This window comes from Plasmodium cynomolgi, chromosome 14, assembly GCF_000321355.1.
Source record: "Plasmodium cynomolgi strain B DNA, chromosome 14, whole genome shotgun sequence".
NCBI classification, from domain to species: domain Eukaryota; phylum Apicomplexa; class Aconoidasida; order Haemosporida; family Plasmodiidae; genus Plasmodium; species Plasmodium cynomolgi.
The window spans coordinates 716,498-739,313 of NC_020407.1; the positions used below are offsets into that span (position 1 = coordinate 716,498).

The following is a 22,816-nucleotide window of genomic DNA, read 5'->3' on the forward strand; positions in this document are numbered from 1 at the left end:
GTGAAAAGGACTAAATGGGGTTTCTACGCGGAATGTTCTCTCCGGTGTAGCACCTTTTCCTTTTTAAGGCATATTTGTGTTTTCGTGCAGTTGGCTGATTTTTCTTTTTTTTTTTTTTTTTTTTTTTTTTGAAGAACGTCGAATATAAGTTCATCGAACTACTGGTGTGCGAGCTTGTCCAGTCCTCCGAGGAAACCATAAAGGAGAGCATTTCCTACAGGTACAATGCCATCAAGTCGAAAAATTCCATAATGTACAAAAGGTTGCAAGTAGGTGAATACGAGGGAAAATGACCCCAAGAAAGGGCAAAAAGGTGATAAGGGTATATCACAGGGATTTACATTCTCAGCCGCATTTCATACGTGAATTGTACGCTCCCGCTAATGACCCTTCCTCACGCCTTCTTCGCCTATTCCGCCAATTGTGCATCCCTCCAAATTTGCATCCCCCCAAATGTGCAGGACATAAATCTGTTAATCAAGTCGAAAAACCCGTCCCTCCTAATGCAACTCCAAAAAACGGTAAGCAAACAAATGGAACTTAGGAAGAACAGACACTGCACCAGAAGCATATATAACTCGAGTTGAGCAAGGGAGCATTCCCCCTCTGCAGAGGAGTAGATACCAATACGTGTGCATAGTAGGATGCACACCCCACATTACATTATGCGTCGGTAAGGCTTCATCAGGCTAGTAGACTATTAACAATTAAAGCGTCTACTCAGAAGAGAAGCTCCCTGGGGGGGGGAACTCTATCCCACCTTTTTTGTGCCCCCCCACCAATTGCACCTTTAAATTAACTTCCACGTGGAACGATCTTAATCCCTTCCTTTTTCACGTAATCCTTTATTTGTGCTTTTTTTGTTTCTCGTTTGAGCGATAAAGTGGCTTCCCCCCAATAGGGGAACCACCTGCATATGACTCTCCACATTGTACGGAAAAAATAAAATGGATAACTGCACCGATGAGTACACAGATGAGTGCACAGATATGGGTCCACCTTTCTAGTGTACACTCCACTGCACCGCACACATCGTGAGTGTTTCTTTTGTGCGCAAAAAAGCAGTGCCTCAAATGGGCACCAAGTGATGCTCGTTAAAAAAGGGGGGGCACAAACCCATGGGAACTTCCATCTCCTTTTTGCAAACCAAGGTGGGGTATGTGCATCCGAACAAAGGCGCTATGCCCCATAGGTATAAAACTAATTTTTAAGGTATACAATGCTGGGTGGTAGAAAAAAGAGTTCTTGCTAATATCAATGGGGGGGGGGAATAAAAAACATCCGAAAGTAGTCGTCATCTCATCTGTCAAATGAGGAGACTCACTATCATGGAACAAGAGTTGTCACTGTTTTGTACAGCACCATGACCCATGGAGCGACTACACATTCGTGTAGGAAAATACCCAGTGGAGTAGTCGAGTTGGGAACTCCTTCCAACTGTTGTGGAACATACCATGTGGTTCATCCCGCCGGGGGGGTTTGCATTTTCCACGTTCCGTCATTCCACCTCACATACGTCATTATTTTTTTTTTCACTGTTTGCCTTGTTTACTTTTGCTACACGCATGAAATGTCTCCCTTTCTACTTTTCGCCTTCACGATTGGTCAGGGGACCATGTCTGCCAATTTTTATGCCAACAACGGATACGTTAGCGCCATGGGAAAGGAGGCATTATTTTATATGCCTGCACAACGCGATTGCGTTGGGGTGAGTTATATGTAGACAGTTGGGCTTATCAAAATGGGAAGCCACGTGTGGTAATAGCGATGCTAGCAAAAAAAAAAAAAAAAAAAAAAAACAAAGTGCAGCCACATAACGTAAACACATTTGCATACATTTCACTTATACCACCTGCAGTGCTCGTTATGGCGCAAATTTTTTCTCATAAAAAAAAGGGCCTAATGAATAGCTGTCATCTGATTTGTTATGGACAATTATAATTTGGGGCAAAAAAAAAGACCATTGGGAGATATCAAATGCGGAAAAAATATCATCCTATATTTCTCAGAAGCAAAAAATTGCCAACTGTTGGTAATCTTTCATACATATGTACATATTTTTGTTAAAAAAAAAAAAAATGCTTCCTCCCTTGGCGAGCTAATTCCTTTTGCAGGTGTCACAGTTTGAGGATAGCCAACTGGGAGTTTCCCCTTTGACGAACGCAGAGGCAAATGCGTCATTTGTATTTATCCTGTACGTGGCCAATAAGTGTATTATGTATACCTGCTTTCTAAAAAAAAGCAACTCAAAATTAATTCAACACATGTTTGTTTCACCATAGGTGGGCATAAACACAATCATTGTTATCCCTACTCGTCGAGGCTTCCTCCAACGAAAAGCGATTTTAACTTTACCATTCAGGCTCAGCGTGCCACGACGCAGCTGCATTTTTTTTTTATGCGGACCATGGGGTGGGAATAATAAATAATCGCGTGCCCCACGTACATATATATAAATGCGCAGCTCGTAATGCCCAGTATATAACGCGCAATTCGTAAAATTCCCTCTACGTTTTATTTACCCCCACTTGCACGTTTTGCCCCATGAAGAAGAAGGCGCACAAAACCAATTCAGCAAAAAATTTTTAAATCGTTTTGCATAAAGCAATGGCTCACCATCACTATGACTGTATGAGTAATTTTCCAGCCAAGGGATAGAAGAAAAAGGGAAAAAAAAAAAAAAAAAAAAAAAAAAATAGAAAACTTTCCTGATTCAAAATAGCGAATAAGGAACACTTGATGCTGTTTTGAAATTTTTTACTTGAAGATTCGTAATCATCCTTTCGCGCTAAAGGAGATCTCACTTGGCGTTTCCCCCTTCCGCAGTTCACCCCAGTATTTTTTTTTTCCATCAAATGATATCACCCGCGCACATTTGTTGTATGCAAATGCATATGTAATATATTAAACCGCTCCTCACACTTGGCAATTTTATATTGTAATCCAATGTACGCATGGGCTTCGGTCAGTCCGTGTAATGCCCAGAACAACGAGCAAAAAAAAAAAAAATGCTTTCATCGAAACATGTTTACTTGAGTGAAAAATATGCTCGAGCAGGTAACCCTATATCCACGTGAATTGATGCAGCTCGCCATTTAAGAAGCATCCAATAAGAAATTAAAAAAAAAAAAAAAAAATAGTGCCCCCCCCAAAAAAATAATTCCCAGTTACCCATAATAATGTTAATACGCCCTCCCACCCCCGCATAGTTACGCACAATTATGTTAAAGTAAGGACGCGGTTTGAGAAGCTTCCCCCCCCCCTAGATTGAATAACCACCCGGCGTTTTCACTGCGCCCCCCAATGTGACAAAATCGCGAATCATGCAGAACAAATCGAATACGCCTAGCATGCCCGGCCTGCCTGGCCTGCCAGGAATTCCGGGCCTCCCCGGTATGCCAGGATTACCAAATATGCCGGGCTTGCCAGGAATGCCAGGTCTTCCGGGCATGCCTAACATGTCGGGACATCCGATGAGCGGCCAAGGCATGAACAGTGGTGGACCCTACATGAACAGTAACTCGATGAGCCAATTGCCCATGCCATTTCTCCCGGGACTAATGCCACCTATGAACGCGTCAGATTATTATGGAAAAAATATGATGCACATGAACCCAGGGGTAGGACCCTACGACAACTACAATCCGCTAATGTATGGACAACATAACACCATGAACATCCCCATGCCGCCAGCCGCTGTAGACATTATGGGAGACATGGCGGCTATGCATATGGGAAACCCTAATATGATAAAATTGTACAATAAAGATTTTATGAACAGTAATTCTCAGAAAGGGATGGGTAATCATATGATGGGAGGGCAGATGGGGGGGCAAATGGGAGGAAGTATGGTGAACATGCCCATGAACTACATGAACAGCTATAGTGCAGAAAACCACGGGTGGTGTGAAATGGTGGCAAAGAATGGGAGGAAGTATTACTATAACTCTATAACGAAAGCTTCGAAATGGGAGAAGCCAGATGAACTAAAGTCAAAGGTGGAGCTACGAATTTCTCAGCAAACCAAATGGAAGGAATATTCCTGTGGGGATGGGAGAACCTACTGGCACCATGAAGAGAAAAATATTAGCGTATGGGATGAACCCGAGGACATTAAAAAGATTAAACTTGAATGTGCTGCCGAGGACGCAGAAAATCAAGAGAGCGTAGACAAATGCCCAAACAGCAGTAGCACTACGCATGAAAGTGTGAATAAGGGAGAAAATGCGAATAATACCCCTCTGAGTGGTTTCGCAAAGGAGGCGGCGAATCAAACCACCGATGATGCTATGAACAACGTCAGTACGGACAGTACCACGGGCAAGGAACACACGTCCAGTAATAATCATACCTTGCATAGTTATCTCCATATGCAAAATGGGATGCCAGCTGAGCTAAAAAATAACGCTATGATGCCCAGCAGCAGTGTCGACGAGGCGAATCAGAAGAAAAATGCACCGGAGAAAATCAATAACAGAATAACCATGGTGTGGAAAAAATTCGAAAATAAAAATGATGCAAAAGAACACTTAAAAATATTATTTGAAGACAAAAATATTAACCCAAAATTGACCTGGGAAAATGCTTTAAAAATTCTGGAAAATGATGACCGTTGGTTCAGCCTGTCTATACTGACCAAGGGGGAAAAAAAGCAAATGTTTTCCGAGTACATTAGCCACGCAGTCAAACGGGCTAGTGAAAATGAAAGGAGAAAAAGGCAAAAGTCGAGGGAATTAATTTTTCAAACCTTAATCAATTGGAAAAAATTAAATGAACAAACGTCCTACCGTGAATTTGCGGCCGAATTTTATAAAGAAGAATGGTGGGACTGGATCACAGAAAATGAAAGGGATGAAATATTTCAAGATTTTTTAGATGATTATCGACACAAATTTAAAGAAGCTCGAAGAAAAAAAAGAAAAAAAACATCCGAAATTTTAAAAGAGAAATTTCAACAATATGCAGATAAAAAAAATCCATTAAAATGGAATGATGTCAAAGTCTACTTCAAAGATGATGCAGACTTTAATTCTTTGCACAAAATTGACGCGTTAGCTTCTTGGGAAAGCTTCTACGAAAAATATCATAATGATGAAAAAATGCAATTAAAAAAAAAGGTGTTTCGAATTTTGAGAAAAAAAAGAGATGCCTTCATCGAATTACTCAACGAATATCATAAAAAAAGTGTTCTTAATATGAAAACACAGTGGATCTTTTTTGTGTCCAAAATTTATAAAGATGAGCGTTATACAGACTTGTTAGGACATCAAGGGTCATCCCCCAAAGTGCTATTTGACGAATTTATTGATTCCCTCCAGGAACAATACCTGAGGCATAAATCATACCTCAAAGGTGCTTACAAAGAAATGGATTGCACAGTAGATGAAAATACCACCTTTGATCAATTTTTACAACTCTTTGCAACTGTGCAGAATAAGTACAACATCCCGCACGCAAATATGAATTTTATTTACCACTCTTTGCAAAAAAAAATAAAAGAAAAAAAAAATAAACAAATTAAACATATTAACAAAGTTGCCAAATATTTCGCCAAAGTCCCAGAACTTAAAACCAGCATGTCCTTCAGTAAAGTGATTAGCATTGTTAAAAACTCCAGCAAGTGGCCCGTATTGTGTGAGCTCTGTCCAAATGAGGAACAAAAAATGGCTGCGTACAATACGTGGAAATCTTTTGCAAATTCGACGAAGAATTGCCTCTCCATTGATTCTTCAACTTCCAATTCTAATAAAAATGGAAAAAATGGAAAACGCAAGGAATTGTTCAAAATTAGTGACGATGACACGGAGGAAGAACACAACAGCAAAGTTCACTCCAAGTATAGGAAATATTCCAGAGAGGAATCTGACTCCAGTGGCCAAACAATAGAGTCCCTACGCACCATTGATCATAATGCGCCCAACTAGCCATTTTGTAATTTTTTTTTTTAGCCATTTCATTCAATTTTTTCACACTTTTTATACATTTTTTGACGTTTCCGCCTGAACGGGTAATACATTTTCATACCTTGTGTGCAAAGGAAAAAAAAAAAAAAAATTACAAAATGGCTAGAAAATGCAAACGAGCATGGATCGGTACATAATCAGATCGACGCAGCGTTAAATTACACGAGGTAGGAAGCCCCACACCCCAAAGGAAAAACATTGCAACACTGGCCCTGTAGATTGATCGGACGTTCAAGAGAGATACCAACGTTGGTGAGTAGGAAACGAAGAAGGAGAAAGGGATTGATCGACTCTTCCCAGCGTGTACATTCCATAGTGTAATTTGAGGGACATACATATGTCCATATACACATATGTACATGTTCTTTTGTGCGTGTATGTGCGCGCACATATTCTCATGCGCAGTCGTTTCCCCCGCATACACACCCCTAGCAAGGCCATGATTTATGCCATTATGCATAAGTAGGCAATCTTACTTTTTTCATTTCAAATGGCAAATTGTGAAAAAATGTAATAAAACTTTTTTTTTTTTTTATTTGTATTACGAATCAGTCCCTACGGCCCTGCGAATAACCCACCCCCAATTTGATTGCATATCAATAAATTTGAAATTTGGTTCTTGTTTTTTTAAAGGACATACATAGATATGTGTGCACACGCGCATATGTACTAATATTTTTGTACATACCTCATGGAGCCTACACCCAGCATTTTCATTTAAGCATACACATGCATGTGCGCACATGTGTGTGTTTATTTATTTTTTTTTTTTAATGTATTTGAATAAACATTTGTGTTATCCTTCCCTCCCCTCAACTTAAAACATAATTCAAATTTAATTTCGTGCATGCATTGCGCGTGCTAGCCGCGGCAGCTGTCGTAGTCTGGTAGTACTACCGTCGCAGTGGTATCCATTACGCCGTCGGGCAACAAACCGGAAAAGATACCCAACGTGTATCAGGTGAGCTCACCTATTTATGCCTAAACGAATGACGCAATAGACTCTACATATGTGTGCGTCTGTTCATATGGATGGCGTGCGCCTTAGGTTCCCTTTCTCCTTTGTAGAATGTACTCACCAATTTGTTGGAACGTTCATCAAATGTTTTAAAACAAATTTCTATAAATGGTCAAGTTGTTGCTACTCTAACAGTGCTTTCACCATTTTATTTGGATTTTTTCGAACAAAATGGGCACACAAATGGGAGCGTAAATGGATACACTGTACATCCATGCATGTGCAGGTATGCCATGGTCTCTTAGGAGGTGGAAACGTCTGTGTCCGTCAAAATATTCCTGCTCATGGTAAGAAGTGTTCAACATGTTACACAAAAGTAAAGCTTCCATTTTGTTACTTTTTTTTTTATTTTACACTTTTAAAGCTGAAAATAGCAACATTTTTTTTTTTTTTTACATGTATAAGCCCCTACTGCGTACTATCCCCCTTTGGCAATTTTCTAACTTGACGTAGGCCGTGGTTTTGCCTACAATTTTGCAGCGTTCACAAGGCCGATTCAGCGTAGGTCGTACGTAAATAAACGGGAAAGCTCGCACAAAAATCTCAAGGTTGCGTACATGCGCGTAGTACACTCTGCATACGTGAAAATACGTACATATATGTATATATAATATATGCACGCATTTAGCAAGCATTTTTTTTTTTGTACTTGGTAAAAAAATGTACGGAAAAATTTACAAAAAATGAAAGGCGCAAAGGATTGTATTGGATAGTTTTTGCGGGGTAACAGTTTTCCTTACAATGGCATTTTTGCGTTTTTACCCCTCTGGAAATTAAAATTGACATTACGTGCGCATACACTACCTAAGTATGTATTATGCATATAATACATCATTACGCATAAAACCATTTGCATAAGCGAATAATTACCTATGCATAGGTTTATGCCCGCGATGAATGACCCCCTTTCCTTTTTTTTTTTACTTTCCCACTTTTTTTAGTCTAATTTTTAAAATGCTTTTTAAACGCAATTTTTAGCCTTTTGTTAAATTGATTACTCTTTGTCCGAACGAGCTGGCTAAGCGTTTACGTGTATGCGTGCGTGATGTGATACCTTTGGCGGCACGCGCACGAATGTCACGTACATGTACATATATATACATATATATATGCGCACATATGCGTACGTATGCATACGTATGCGCGCTCTAATATGTACATTTTTCCCCTTTTTTAAAAACGCGCAAATTCGAAGTGAGCGCTTACTTTTCCCTTTTAAACATGTTAATGGCGCCCCCTCTGAATGGAAACGCAGTGTACGCTCCCTTCAGCGAACATTCGTATGTACTCGCGCACTTTCATACATAGCGTTGCAATATGCGCACATGTACGCGATGTGTACAAACGTAATGCGAATCTCTCATTCGTACGTATTAACGCAAGCAGCCATTTTTCTGCCCTTTATGCGTATGCATTCCACACATTTTAAAGGAAGTACGAGCATTTTATTTTTACACATTTTTTATTATTTTTTTATTTTTCCATCCATTCGTATACTGCAGCAATTTTTTCGAAAAATGTATTCATAGTATTTTTTTTTTTCATGACATATGCCCAACAGCACGTGTAGCACTGTAGATAGCGGAACACGTACGCGTCGCCTGCAGTGAGCACACATCGGACAGTGAACAGCAAACAGCGAACGGCGAACAGCGAACAGCGAACGGCGAACAGCGAACAGCGAACGGCGAACAGCGAACGGCGAACGGCGAACAGCGAACATCGGATGACTTTCGCCATTTAAAATGCCACAATGTGCCCCAACGGGTATGTATGTCCGCACGTACACATGCATATATACTCACTGATACAAATGTACCCACTTTCTAACTTGCGAAAACCAAGAGAGGAGACCGCACCTTTATTTTATTTTATTTATTTTTTTTTCTCCTCCCTCGCCATTTCGCAAAATTGTGCATTATTAAGTACAACGGAGGAAAAAATGTGCAGTGAGTATACATGATTTTGTAAAAGGCCACTGCGAACGGGTACGACAACTGTATGCGTACTTGCTGATTTACCGTGTGCACACGCAAATATGTACGCGTGAATGCACGTTCAGTTCTGCGCGCCTATACGATAAAGGGAGTTTCCACCCCACTGACGCAGCTAGCGTAACGATCTACCGCACTAGCGTTGACCTGACAAGCCGCTCCATATCACTGTCTGCTTCACCCACCCGTAACTTTAAAATCATGAGTTAATATAAAATGATAATTAAGGTCAACTCGGCTCAAACTTTGGAGGTAAGACTGCAACAGAAAAAAGGGAAGATCATCCCCCCCGGGGCGCTCTCTATTTCTTTTGCACACCAGTATGTAAGTAAATGCATGCGTAAGTGGCTATTTTCCACGTGACTTCACATTGAACGTTTTTGCTTCGACGCTAAATGGGATGTCTTTTTCGGGAAAGAGGAGAGAAAGAAAGAGAGAGCTGTCTAGGGGGGGAGGGACACGTCTGCACATGGCCACATGCTCAAGAGTGTACCTATAGAAAAATGCCTACATGCATACGCACGTACATGAGGACCCATGTGAGTGCACCAACGAATGTACATTCACTTCCTGCCCTTCCCCAGAATGAAGATTCCAAGCAGGTTCAAAATGGAAATGCGTGCAAAGATGAAAAAAGTGTAAGAATATACGCCGACGGTTAGAAAAAAAAATAGCAGTAAAGTGAATCACATTCTTGCAGAGTGATAGCGTTATAGCATCACCCGGGATATGGTGATATCGGCAGGGTGAAAAGCCAACGAAGTGGGTCCCCCCCACACACTCCTAGTTGAGAAGCCTGAAAGGGGGATCCCAAAATTCTAAACCCTGAACCCTAAACCTGAATCCTAAACGATAAATTCAAACACGAAACCAAATTAACCGCTCCCCTTTTTCTCCTGTTTTCTTAGGAATATACGACCTCTTGCACTTAGGCCACATGCGGCAATTAAAGCAAGCCAAGCAAATGGAAAAGGAAGTAACGCTTATCGTAGGGGTTTGCAGTGATATAGACACGAGAAAATTTAAAGGACAAATTGTGCAAACATTGGAGGAGAGAACGGAGACTTTGAAACACATTCGGTGGGTCGATGAAATCGTATCTCCTTGCCCTTGGGTGATAACACCCGAGTTTATGGAAGAGCACAAAATTGACTTTGTCGCTCATGACGATATTCCCTATGCTAATAATCAAAAGAAGAAAAAAAAAAAAAAAGCAAATCGAACAGTATTGAAGAGCCTAGTGATGATATATACGCGTGGTTGAAGAATGCAGGGAAGTTCAGAGCTACGCAGAGGACAGAAGGAGTATCCACCACAGATTTGATTGTGAGAATTTTAAAAAATTATGAAGACTATATTGAGAGGTCGTTACAAAGGGGTATCCACCCGAACGAACTCAACATCGGAGTCACAAAAGCACAGTCAATTAAAATGAAAAAAAATCTAATAAGGTGGGGAGAAAAAGTAACAGACGAGTTAACCAAGGTTACTCTCACTGATAAACCACTCGGGACCGACTTTGACCAAGGAATAGATATAATAAGAGACAAGGTGCATGGATTATTCAAACTGTGGAGACAGCATTCGAAAAAGCTTCTAAAAGATTTTGCAAAATCATTTGATCCCATGTTTATAATTATCCGAAAAAAAAGTAAAAAAGATAACCTATCAGGGATGTACTTATCCGATTCTAATTTTTTTTTGAGGACTGTGAAAGAAGATTTAAAGAAAAGAAAAAGCTTAAGTAATACTATAAACAATATTGATGAGTATTACTACTCAGCTGATGAGGATGATGACAGTAGCAGGGTAACCAACGTATTTGGAGTTATTAGTAGAGTTGCTAATGAGTCTTATAACAACGACATGGATAATTATGAAACGTGTTTTGAGTTGGAGGCTTGTTTGAAGGAACGGCGTAGGTGGGGAGACCCCATTGGAAGCACCGCCAGAAGTAAACACACTCCTCATGACAACGTTAAGTTAGCCCCAGACGAACTGCTATCACTTTCTGGTGAAACGCAAACGAAGAATGGCCCTCAGTCAAACCATTCTAATGGAAGCCCAAATGAAAAGTCAATAAACGCAAACAGTGTAAACAGAAAGAGCGATTACGATTTGTATAATAAGATGACGTACCATGATATAATTGATGAAGAAGGGGATTTTCCCATGGGGGCAATAACCAACAAAGGTGTGGTGGAGAAAAATTCCATCGAGATGAGCTCTTGCAGAGAACATAAAAGTAACAGTTACGATAAGGATGAATATAACAGCTGCTCAGATCATCACTATGGAGATAGCAAGTATAGTCATATGAAAATAAAAAGGAGGAATAACTCCAGTAAGAGTAAATTATCAAATGTGGAAAAAATGGAAGATTCTGCAGAAGAAAGTCATTTTAGCTGTAGCGAAGGAGGAAGTAGCCACAGTAACAGCAGTAGTTATAGTAGCGCCAGTGCTGGAACAGGTCACACGCCAGAAAGCAGTGATGCATCCGAGTGTCCCAAAAGGAAGGATAATCAGAGTGATGTTACCGGGGAGGGGAACCACCAAGACGAGGACACACAGGGGGTGAACAAATCGAGTCAGGGAAAAAGGGGCGAAACTGACCAAGCGGACCAAGTGCGAAAGGGTATCCCAAAGGAAAAGAAAAAAATTGTAATTTATGCAGACGGTGTGTACGACATGCTGCACCTGGGGCACATGAAACAACTGGAGCAAGCGAAGAAGATGTTCGAAAATACAACCCTCATAGTAGGTGTGACTAGCGACAATGAGACGAAGCTTTTCAAAGGACAGATTGTGCAAACATTGGAAGAAAGAACAGAAACGTTGAGACACGTCAGATGGGTCGATGAAATAATTTCACCCTGCCCTTGGGTGATAACTCCCGAGTTTATGGAGGAGCACAAAATTGACTTTGTCGCGCATGACGATATTCCCTATGCTAATAATCAAAAGAAGAAAAAAAAAAAAAGCAAATCGAACAGCATTGAAGAGCCTAGTGATGATATATACGCGTGGTTGAAGAAGGCGGGGAAGTTCAGAGCTACGCAGCGGACAGCAGGAGTATCCACCACTGACTTGATTGTGAGAATTTTAAAAAATTATGAGGACTATATTGAGAGGTCGTTACAGAGGGGTATCCACCCGAACGAACTCAACATCGGCGTCACAAAGGCACAGTCAATTAAGATGAAAAAGAACCTAATCAGATGGGGAGAAAAAGTAACAGACGAGTTAACCAAAGTCACACTGACCGATAAACCCCTCGGCACCGACTTTGACCAAGGGATAGAAAATCTCCAAATAAAATTTAAAGAATTATTTAAAATATGGAAAAATGCATCTAACAAATTAATCAATGATTTTACAAGCAAACTTGACACAACATCGTATTTGTCTTCCCTCCAAAACTTCGTCGACAATGAGTACGAGTTGTACGACTCTGCTAGCAGTGCCTGTGACGAAGAAACCAACAGTTGAGGGGAAGAAGGGGGGAGAGAGGCAACTCGTTTGCAAAATCGACCCGTTCGATAACACGTTTGGATGTTCCCACCTTTCCGCGTATGCTATCCCTTTATGTATAATCGTTTGAGCGGCTTTCAATTTTTTTTTTTTAACGGCGCGTTTATTTTCGTTCACATCGAGTCCTCCTGGATCACCCGCCGCCGCGCCAACACACTTCCACTTTGATGTTTGCCTCGTATTTTTATGTGTATAATTAGAACCCCCCCTCTTTCTCCTCCCCCTTTTCAAGCAAATAATACAAATCAGCATTGTGTATGTATGTATGTATATATGTGTGTGTGTGTGCCCCCTTTGTGTGCATAGCAGTGACCATGTTTGCGCCATTCGAGCTGCTAGCTATGCGCTGTTGTTCCATGCAACGCTACTTTATGCCTCCCAGTGTTTCGCTACACCAACCAGTGTCACACTACACCATCCAGCTTATCACTATTCCATCCCATCATGTATGCCCATTTTTGTGCCTTTTTTTTTAAATCCCTTATAAAGAAAGCAAAATTAATCAATTCCATAAAACATAGTTGTGTTTACATATCATTTGACTCCCTTCCAAAAAAATCGTTAAAATGACAAACCATGTGATATGTGCATCCACATCGTGTGTGCAAGTATATCCACTTTTTTTTTTTTTTTTTAACCCGCGCAACATAAATTGCAGAGTATTTAAATCTTTTAAATGTGCCCCCCAAAATGACAAACAGGGGAGAAGTTTCGTCAACTTGTGGGACACAATCGGAGATGTAGAGATGTAGAGATGCAGAGATGCAGAGATGTAGAGATGCAGAGAAAGCAGAATGGAGAATGGAGAAAGGAGTGGAGTGCTATCCTCTGCTTTTCCATTTTAGTGAACAGAAGGGCGGTGTAGAAATAGGGGAAGCCCCACGTTGGCGGAGTATGTTACCTATCAAACATGCGCACAGCCCGCGGGGGCTCCGCCTAAACCTTTCTACACCGCCCTTTAACTTTGCCTCCTCCGCGAATGCAAATTTTTTTTTTTTTTTCACTTCCATTTGGGAAATTCACGGGGAGTGTATATACATTCGAAAGCGCTTGTCTACTTCTCCCTCTCTGTGCTCATGCTGAGTTGTATAGCAATTCGTACAGACGCTTAGATAATTTTCGAACGGGTGACATAAACTCAGGTGTTGTTCTTTTCCACTTTGCACAGATACACATTTCATCCACCTCACGCGTGTTGCAAAAAAAAAAATCACATCCACCGCATGCTGTTTATACACATGAAAAAATGACCCCCCTCCCCCCTGTTGGAGTGGGCATAACAGCGCGGGGCCCTTTTGACCCATTTATCAATTTTGTTTCGTCAAAAATTTGAGAGTTCGCTTCTTCAGCAACTTGGCGATTTGCTCCTCAACACCATCGATTGTTTACTCCGTTGTCATTCTCCCTCCCCAGTGTCCTGTACCTTGCCCGAGCAAAATGAAAGCCGTAGCGGTGGTCACTGTCATCGCTTTGCTGTTCAGACAGAGCGCTAAAGTATCCGCCTTGAGAATTGTAAAGGGGGGATTATCTTGGTTAACCAGGAACCCCGATGAAAAAAGAATCCTAACAAACAGGATAGAAAATTACAAGAACGAGGTGGAGGCCCAGGTAGGAAAAAAAACGCAGTGAGTCTCTCCCCCGAGGTACATCCCATTGAGGTTCACTTAAACAAGTTTTTGTTCTATCCCCCAAGTGTGCCCCTATCATCAGTGTATGCTTGTATAGGCATTCCTCTCCATTGATAAAAACTACCTCAAAAAAGGAAAAAAAACGCGTGGCCCCCTCCAAATAGGTCCTACATTTGAAGCAAAATGACAATCTCACGAATGAAGTAGATTATCAGCTGAACGAACTGATTGACGTGATGCGTCTCGTGGGAGAAACACAAGAACAGCAAAAACGGGAACTGTATAATTTGTTCACCTCATTGGAAGTAACGAAAGATGCACTCTTAAAAATGCTAAGTGAATACGAAAATAGAATCGACCAGTTAGAGTACATCATTATGGATACAAAAAAATATGACCCATACATGGAAAGGTTTAATTATCCTATATCGAAGTACTGGCTCCAAATAGACTTGCTTAACTTTAAATCATTGTGGAAATATCAGAAAAGGAAGCACTTCACGTCAATCGTTCAGCCCATTGAAATGACAAGTGTTAGGTACCCATCATCAATTCTGCTGCTAAGACATCACATAATTGCTGAGGGGTTCATTAATGTCGAGATGCTCCAAAAGGCTCCTTCTTCTTCTCTAGAACCCAAAATAAATCAGTCAGCTTCTGGTATCGTTTTCGATTTTGTAGATGCTCACAATTTTAGGTTCGTTCAGTTATCCTTTTTGAATGACCAGGCTGTTCTCTCCGTGGAAGAAGTGAACAGTTCCCTGCACAACAAGTAAGTGTCACTCACGGGTAGAAATTGTATATAAGTCATGGAACCGATTCCCATTTTGATCTTTTTATTGTAGTTTGCCCCTTTTTGTAAGAAGCCCACTCACCCCTGCACGCATTCATATAAACCATTTGGTAATTTTTTTTTTTTTTCTGCATTGCGGCATCTTTGAAGAATACTTTCTAAGGGAGTCGAGGCACACAGCAAAGACTTCAACACCCTGACATGCGAATTTGTGTCTAGAAAAATGAACGTCTTCTTAAATTACAAAAAGGTAATCGAGGTGGATTTCGCCGATAGAGGGATAAGCGGTATGAGTGGAGGAAACACTACCATACATGATAATCGACACTCTGGAAATGGTGCGAACCGATTGGTGGGCCTCTTCACCAAAAGCGGGACTTCAGAATTTAGGAATTTCCTCACGGGAACTCTCCAGTTTGAACATCTCCTAAATCATGCCCTGATAATTCCAGACAAGAAAGATATCTCCACAGGATCTGTGACAAATTCTTATCGTTTCTCCAATAGGGAGAGTAAAGATGACCTTAGCGTTTACACCATACCTTATACCAGCAAAGATTACGATGACTATAAGGAGGAAGAACTAACCGAGGATGTTTATCCTACCCCTGAATCGAATTCGTATTATGATGGTGTGAACATAACGGGACATACCAAAGGAATTATCAGCCCTGCTGGTTCCTCCAACGAACTGACGCTGAACACCTGTGAAGAGTACAGAAGCAAAAAATTTAACCTAACCGAATGGATAAGTGATGATAGTACAGGAGAGGCCTCAAACAGCTGGAAAGTGATATCCCAGTTTGGAATTAAAAGAATAATATTTCGCAACAACTACAAATATGCAGTGGTCAACTCGACATTGATTTATAAAAAAAACGTATGCAACTCGATCAGAATATCTTCATACATTAAAATCGAGAATGACTCAGAAGCGGGACTTCTGTTCAGACATGACAACAGGGATAACATGTACACATTGACAATTTCAAGCACGAACAGGGAAGTCATTTTGAAGAGAAAAAAAAATAATATCGAATCGGTCATAAAAAGTGCTTACGTAAAAAGCATCAATTCGTTTCAAAGGCATCATTTGCTGGTCCGGGACACGGGAGAACAGGGCAACCTCAGCGTATCCCTCGATGGTGTCAAATTGTTTTCTCTGCACGGAGAGAATTATTTCAACTCAGGAAGAGTTGGCTTTTTTGTTGAGCACGGCCATGCTGCGTTCGACACGTTCATAGTTGAGCAGCTCACAGAAGGACACGGAGAAAAATGACTCCACTTTTGAATAAGCACATAGAAAAAAAAAAAAACGGGGGGGAGGGACTCCCAACATTTGGGTAGATACTACTTACCCTTCATTCCTCCCGCGAGCAGACACGGACGTGCCGCTCCCAATTCTGTGATGAACATGTATATTACACGGACGCATAGTGTGAGGTGCTTGTTTTGTTCCCAATTGGAGGGGACTTCATCCATTCAGTTTACCATTTGTTGAGAGTAACTCTCTCCACTTTGCACCTTCACTGACAGCTCCATTTTGGTTTAGATCTCCCTTTGGGATCTTCCTCTCCATGCACACCCCTCATATTATTTCACAACTCTGTCGTAACTGGAATGGGAACAAAGGTTTTCCCCAAATCGTCTCCCCCATTTGCTCCCTTTTCCTCATTACCCTTCTTAACAAAATGAAACATACCTAACGCGAGTTTTACCAAGTAGAGCATCAGTGAAAGCAGCAATTTGATGACCTGTAAAGAAGGGAAGGGTCATCATTCACCGTTTTGTATCTCTGCGTTAGGCGTGATTACGTCATGTCACTCGAGGTAAACGCTTGGACGACTGCCGTCCCTGAGAGGGTGTCACTCTTATTACTGTTATGAGGGCCCAGATCACGCCCAGCCTGCGCATGATAATATAGGAGCACACACTCAGAAAGAAGAAAAAAGAATACCACACATATCGTGTGTCATTTTGGGCCCTAACAAAGGGGGTAGGTGGGATGCAAAGACAACGTGAAAAATGAGTCTACTGGACAGGAAAAAAAAAAAAAAGGTGCACACACGAGAAACAAATTGATATGTGCTGGTATATTTTCCCAACATGGAATTTATCCATTTGGCATTAAAAAAAAAAAAGTTGTTACTTTTTTTTTAAAGAAAATAACAGCTGCGTGCTGGATTTTATTTTCGACTCGAACACTGCCAGGGGAGATAGGAAAAAAAAAAGAAGCGGCCACATGTGTAACGTTGTTTGAACACCACGTGCATATGTGTAACACCCCTTCGCAGCTTTATCACAAATGGGAATCTTTGTATGCAATTTTTTTTTTTTTCCCCCTTTTTTATGATTACTGTTAAATATTTGATCCTGCTTCCTCAATTTGTGGGACGATTCGAGTAACTCCGATCTGACACTCTTCATTCTGTTAATTTCGTCAATCATCATTTGCTTCGTGTCTTTTAAATTTGCATCCGTTTGTTTTTTCTCTTCTGACTCTGAGAATGTCCCATGGTCGTCACTACAAGGGAGGGGGTAGGGGATAAATGCGTCCAAAAAACTCCTTTTGCAGTTAAGTACAGTTGAACAAGAACCATATGGGACACACAAGCGTAGGTGCCGCCTCTCTACGTGCATACGCTCATGGGATAAGTGGAGTGGGAGGTGATTCATCCCTACGAAGGGACGTGCCCTGTACCTTTTACGCTTGGTCAGAAATTCATTCATGCATAGGCGGTGGTAGTCCTTCCCCTTTTTGTTCCACCAGATGCTCAGCTTATTCTTATACCTTGGGGGAAAGGGGTGAGCATGATACACAAATGGGGTGAGCGCGGAAAAGGAGTTGACCGATATGTTCGGCCCTTCCATAAAATAAAAGAAATAATCGCTTCGCTTCTGGTTTCGCTCCCAGTGTCGCGTCCTGTTTCGCTTCCTGTTTCGATTCGCCTAGCCTTACCTTTCCACATTCCCTTGGTGGTACTCGAACTGCTGCTTGATGTCCTCCGCGTCCTCATCGGACACCTCGGCGCAAAGGATCTTGTCTTTGCATTCCGCAGCTAGGTTGGAGTAGTGGACAATCCTCTTTGCGACTTTTCCTCGAAACTGCGAGCAGTGTTGGGGAAGCATGCGTGTAGCGAGGTGGAAATGCACGCAGGGGATGCGCAGACGGTGGTAGTCCGCACGTATGTGAAGTACACTGCGCTGTTGGGGTGCTCCAAAATTGGTCACTACCCCATTCGGTTAAGACCTCAGGACGGGCACAAACGAATGCGCCCTTTCGGCCCCATCAGAGCGTGTGTGCACAGGAGGGCCTCCCTAATGCTTATGTGTTTGACGAGCCTTTCTGCATACAAGGGGGAGGAACTTCGGAAAGGCGGTTAGGTTACCACCCAATGGGCTAACACTGCGTAATGCTTTCCCCGATTCGCTCCCTTCCCCCCCACAACCGACTGCGCTAAACGTGTGCCAAAGCTGCGCAGAACCTACGCAGAGTAACCTGCACTGAGGACGTACCAACAAAAAGGCGTCATGGCTATTCAGGTCATCCTCCGATAAAAATAAATTCTTCAGACTGTCGTCAATCAATTTCATGTGGTTTATCATGGAGCTGATTTTGCTCAAGGTTTCTACATTTTCGTTTTTTTTCCCCAAGTTTGGTAAAAAAGCTTTCTTCATTTTTTTTTACTCGTAAAGGAATACAATGGGAAAGGAATACTAAAAAAGGGGCGAAAGGTGGGGACAGCGCAGGGAAGTACTACCCGCGCTATGACCAGTACTACCCCTGCTATGATCAGTACTACCCGCGCTATGACCAGTACTACCCCTGCTATGACAAGTACTACTTCGTATGCAGCTTTGCCCAGCAGCAAAATTTACCTTTCCCCATTTTGCTGCGTATATGGTACCAATTACGAACGTTCGGCTGGTTCTTGGCCGCATGCCCATAAGGCGCATGCGCTCATTTGTGAATTCATACAGTTATGCAATTCAGTGTGATCACTTCAAAAAGCGATTAGAGTTTGAACGCTGTTATTTTTATGTGTCGTGTGGGGAACAAATGGGTTGAAACGGTTTGCAGACGCACTATGGGAACTTGCCTCTTTTTATCGCGGCCATTTGCATTGTTCTTTTGGCGCAACTAATTTTGTTCGCAGGGAAGCGGTGTTCAGCAGGGAAGCGGCGTTCAGCAGGGATGAGATGCACCCCCTTTTTTAGTGCAACTCCAAATGTAAAAAAAGCTTTTTACCGTTGAGCGCGATTGAAAAAGGTAGTTTACTCCTATCGAAAAAAAAAAATACAAACAGCTCCATTACACTTCCGGGCGTGTTCATCTTGGGGAGCACTGCGGCTTGACCACTTCAAAACAGGTCTGCCCTAACGTATACACAACGAATTGGCCTACTCAACAATTCACGTTCATCAGTTAAAAAAAATTTCGGGTAAGTTAAAATGAGTTCAGTAAAAGGGGGGTTACAAAAACGATGGGGGGAAATGCAAAACGTTTGCTCTTTGAGAGGTGCCACACCTCAGGTAGTAGCAATCCTACTGGTGATGGCTCGATAAGGTACCACCCGCACGGTCGCACATGGCGCGGGTGCCCCTTTATGGGGCATCAACTCTTTTTTTTCTAGCCACTCTGATATATACCCATGGTCAATCTTAAAATTGAGAGGGGGGTTCAAATCGATGTGCAGATAAAGCGTCATATGTAATGGCCTTCTCCCCAAGAAGACACCAAAAAAAAAAGAAGGAAAAAAAGAGGAAAAAAAAAAGGAGGAAAAAAAAAAGAGGAAAAAAAAACGGTTACAGAAGAACAGGGAATAACGCACACGTGGCAAATAACACGGGGGTCATTTTACAGTGGGGGAGAGGGGGAAGGCTTCACTGGCTGCTATGCAAATTTTTCACTCGGAAACCTCCTGCGCGTTGGTTCTTTTCACATGGGTCAGGCAAGCCCCCGTGGGTACGTACCATCCCCTCACACACAAAAACGAGCTCGTCCCCCACTGGCGCATGCAAAAACTGACACTACTAGTTCTGCGTGTCGATGTGCAGTACGTCAGCTGGGTCAGGCACGCCGGTGTGGACCCCCTCTTCTGGCTTATCACTCGGCTCCACCAAGTCGACTCCCTCTCGCGCTTCTCGCGCTTCTCGCGCTTCTCTTGCTTCTGGAGCGTTTTGCACCTCTTGCGCCTTGTCCATGTTCTCCCCCTCCTGGGGAAGTTCCACCGGTGGTGCAGAGCTGGGCGCGCCCTGAGCCACAGTTGTGCTGGCTTCCCTTTTCTTGCTCTTAAAATTATAGTTATCAAAATTAAGCATATTTTCAAGGTAAAATAAAATACGTTTCTGTGCACATGCATATTTGCTCAAACAAAAAATATAGTTATCCCTATTAAGCTGTGGGTTAACCAAATCGTCAAATTGAAAGAGCGCTTTGTTGTAACTTGCTTGCTCATTGCTGTGAACCGAATTGGTACTTTCATTTTTACTGTTGGGATCTACATTGCTTATAAGTCTCGATTCATGCAGTGCACTCTCCACCTTATCGTTTGAAAGATTCATGAGTGCGTAAGGTGATTCATCATCATGGGGTTTTGTTTTCCCATTCGATGCTCCATTCGTATTTGTGTTGTACTTTCCCCACAGGGAGCTACTCCCTACTAATTCTGCGTCTCCTTTGTTGTACATGAAATTAAGAAATCTTCGATCTTCCTTTTGGTTGTTATAGTTTGAGGGGTAATCAAGATAGTTATTACCTCCTTCCACAGATATTCCAGTGGTACCGTTTGCATATCTTTGCGATGCGGCTAACTCTTCTTCCATTGGTTGGGAAGAAAAAGCATTGATCGGGTCGTACGATATACTCGGCGCGACATTTTTGGACTCTTTTTTTCTTTTCCTCTTTTTTTTTTCCCTTTTCATTTCTTCGTACTTCTCGAAGAGGATGCCTCCGTCGTCTCCCTCGCCCAATGCAGACGTGCCTATCGCAGTGGCAATGTCTGCGGTGGGAATCCCTGCGGTGGCAATGTCTGTGGTGGCAATCCCTGCGGTGGGAATCCCTGCGGTGGGAATCCCAGCGGTGGAAATCCCTGCCGTGGCAATCCCTCCGGTGGCAATCCCTGGGGTATCCATCTCCGCTGCACCCCCGGCGTCATCCCCTGGCTGCTGCTCCCCATTTCTCTGATTGCTAAAAAAGTTGGAGTCCAAATTTTTAATGTCACCACTTTTGATGCCCAACTTGATGGGAATATGTTTCTGCTTTCCAGTGATATAGTTGCACAAATCCTCCTCATAATTTTTTTTTAAATTTAGAGAAGCCTCCACGAAGTCATTAAAGGTATACGATAGGTCGCAGCAATTTATATCATCGTTATTCATTTCGTTTAAAAACTTTCGGTCGACCCATATTCTATTGCTTCTCCCTCGCCTCTTAATCAGGACCACATTTTTGTACTCATTTCGATTTATTTTGATCACGTTCATTTGCTCGCATAGTCCTTGGCTCTTTGCTCTTTTGTTGATTTTTCTGCTAACGATGGAGTCGTTGTGGATTTGAGCGCAGGATCGGTTGTGCGGGTGGTGTGAGTGGTGCGAGTGGTGTGAGTGGTGTGAGTGATGTGCGTGGTGAGAGTGATGTGCGTGGTGAGAGTGATGTGCGTGGTGTGAGTGGTGCGAGTGATGACTCTTCGCGTGATGACCGCTCTCATGATAACCGCTCCCGTGGTGGCCGCTTCCATAATAACCGCTCTCATGGTAGCCTCTCTCATGATGGCTGCCTTCATGCTGAGCCCTCTCATGATATGCCCTCTCATGGTGAGCTCTCTCATGATGACTGCTCCCCCGATGGTGGCTGCCCGCGTTCGCGCCGCTGTACAAGCTCTTGTAATATTTGTCCTTCTTGAACTTTTTGTATATCTTCTCCATTTTGTAATCTTTAAAGTAATTCCACATAGGGCAGACATACGTTTTGTCCTTAATTTCGTTTTTTCTCTGATCAAAAAGGATGGAGTTTAATTGTAGTAGGAGTAATTTCTTCTCATCCCTTTGCTTCATTTTGCGTAATATTCGATCCAATCGTCTAAAATCTTCTATAAGTTCCTGCATCTTCAAAATAATTTCACTGTTCTTCTTCTTGTGTTTCCTCAGTGTCATTTTTTCTTTCACTCTTGATCTAAACACAGAATAATGTGGCAAAATATTTTGGGAGCTATTCCAAAACATCCGAAGCAGTGGTCTTCCCAATTTTTTTCTTTTACTTTTCCAGTACGTATGAATATCCTTTACAACATTACTTTTGAGATTTATTTTCAAATCAGCTGCAGCTTTTATTGCATCCTTTAAATTTATTTCTTCTTTATTTTCTGAGTACCCTGTTAGCTTTTCAAATTTATCAATTAGCTTACAGAAATCGTCATCACTTAATTGGACATTTATGGACGAGTTAAGACTTTGGAGAAATAATTCATCTTCTTTTAACAAATCGTAATGGATAATCGATCCGTCTGTTAACTTAATTCCTGTCACTTGATCTCTGTAAAGTTCATACCTGATGTAATGTGCGGGTTTCTCAAATATTTTTAATTTACTCGTATACGTTTCATCATCTTCGCATATTTTAAATCTTGGAATTACAATTTTTTTTTTTTTTTTTCCGTTTTTTGTTCACTACTTTCCAGTGCTGCTTTCAATTCGTTCACTTCTTCCTCCGTCGGATTCTCCTTCTTGATTAACTTTTTGATGTCTTCATTTGACTTAACAATCAGCAGCTTCTTGTTCAGCAGGATGGCCTTGTTCTTAGCGTTTTTTATTTGTTGGTTCCCCGGCGTTCCCTTCGTCATGGCTGCTGATTGGGGAGAAATTGGTGCACACTTCGAGGGGTACTCAAT

General features: G+C 41.9%; 6 protein-coding genes across 6 annotated transcripts in view; 4 read left to right on the forward strand and 2 right to left on the reverse strand.

Annotated features, from left to right (window-relative positions):
* PCYB_142570 (hypothetical protein) overlaps positions 1–587 on the forward strand; it is a gene marked incomplete at its 3' end in the record, with an annotated part of 2,001 nt that extends 1,414 nt beyond the window's left edge. Inside the window, exons 5-6 of the mRNA XM_004224728.1 lie at positions 135–269; positions 462–587. Coding sequence (XP_004224776.1) covers positions 135–269; positions 462–587 — 261 coding nt within the window. The remainder of the gene's footprint in view (positions 1–134; positions 270–461) is intronic.
* A 2,815-nt stretch (positions 588–3,402) lies between these two features.
* Positions 3,403–5,924, forward strand: PCYB_142580 (formin-binding protein; the record flags this gene model as incomplete). Its single annotated transcript, XM_004224729.1, has 1 exon — positions 3,403–5,924. A coding segment is annotated over one exon (2,520 nt), but the record flags the coding sequence as incomplete, so codon positions are not given.
* Positions 5,925–9,191: 3,267 nt separating this feature from the next.
* On the forward strand, positions 9,192–12,464 carry PCYB_142590 (cholinephosphate cytidylyltransferase; the record flags this gene model as incomplete). Its single annotated transcript, XM_004224730.1, has 5 exons — positions 9,192–9,227; positions 9,560–9,632; positions 9,884–10,239; positions 10,407–10,651; positions 10,682–12,464. The coding sequence occupies exons 4-5, from the start codon at positions 10,407–10,409 to the stop codon at positions 12,462–12,464; spliced, it is 2,028 nt and encodes a 675-aa protein (XP_004224778.1). The 5' UTR covers positions 9,192–9,227; positions 9,560–9,632; positions 9,884–10,239.
* A 1,479-nt stretch (positions 12,465–13,943) lies between these two features.
* PCYB_142600 (hypothetical protein) lies at positions 13,944–16,206 on the forward strand (the record flags this gene model as incomplete). Its single annotated transcript, XM_004224731.1, has 3 exons — positions 13,944–14,114; positions 14,314–14,906; positions 15,078–16,206. 3 exons carry the CDS (start codon positions 13,944–13,946, stop codon positions 16,204–16,206), a joined length of 1,893 nt encoding a protein of 630 aa, XP_004224779.1.
* A 319-nt stretch (positions 16,207–16,525) lies between these two features.
* Positions 16,526–18,605, reverse strand: PCYB_142610 (Sec20-like protein; the record flags this gene model as incomplete). Its single annotated transcript, XM_004224732.1, has 6 exons — positions 16,526–16,681; positions 16,806–16,911; positions 17,077–17,131; positions 17,285–17,451; positions 17,887–18,032; positions 18,444–18,605. The coding sequence occupies 6 exons, from the start codon at positions 18,603–18,605 to the stop codon at positions 16,526–16,528; spliced, it is 792 nt and encodes a 263-aa protein (XP_004224780.1).
* A 1,356-nt stretch (positions 18,606–19,961) lies between these two features.
* Positions 19,962–22,551, reverse strand: PCYB_142620 (hypothetical protein; the record flags this gene model as incomplete). The annotated part of the gene is made up of 1 exon (XM_004224733.1): positions 19,962–22,551. A coding segment is annotated over one exon (2,589 nt), but the record flags the coding sequence as incomplete, so codon positions are not given.
* Between the last annotated feature and the right edge of the window lie 265 nt (positions 22,552–22,816).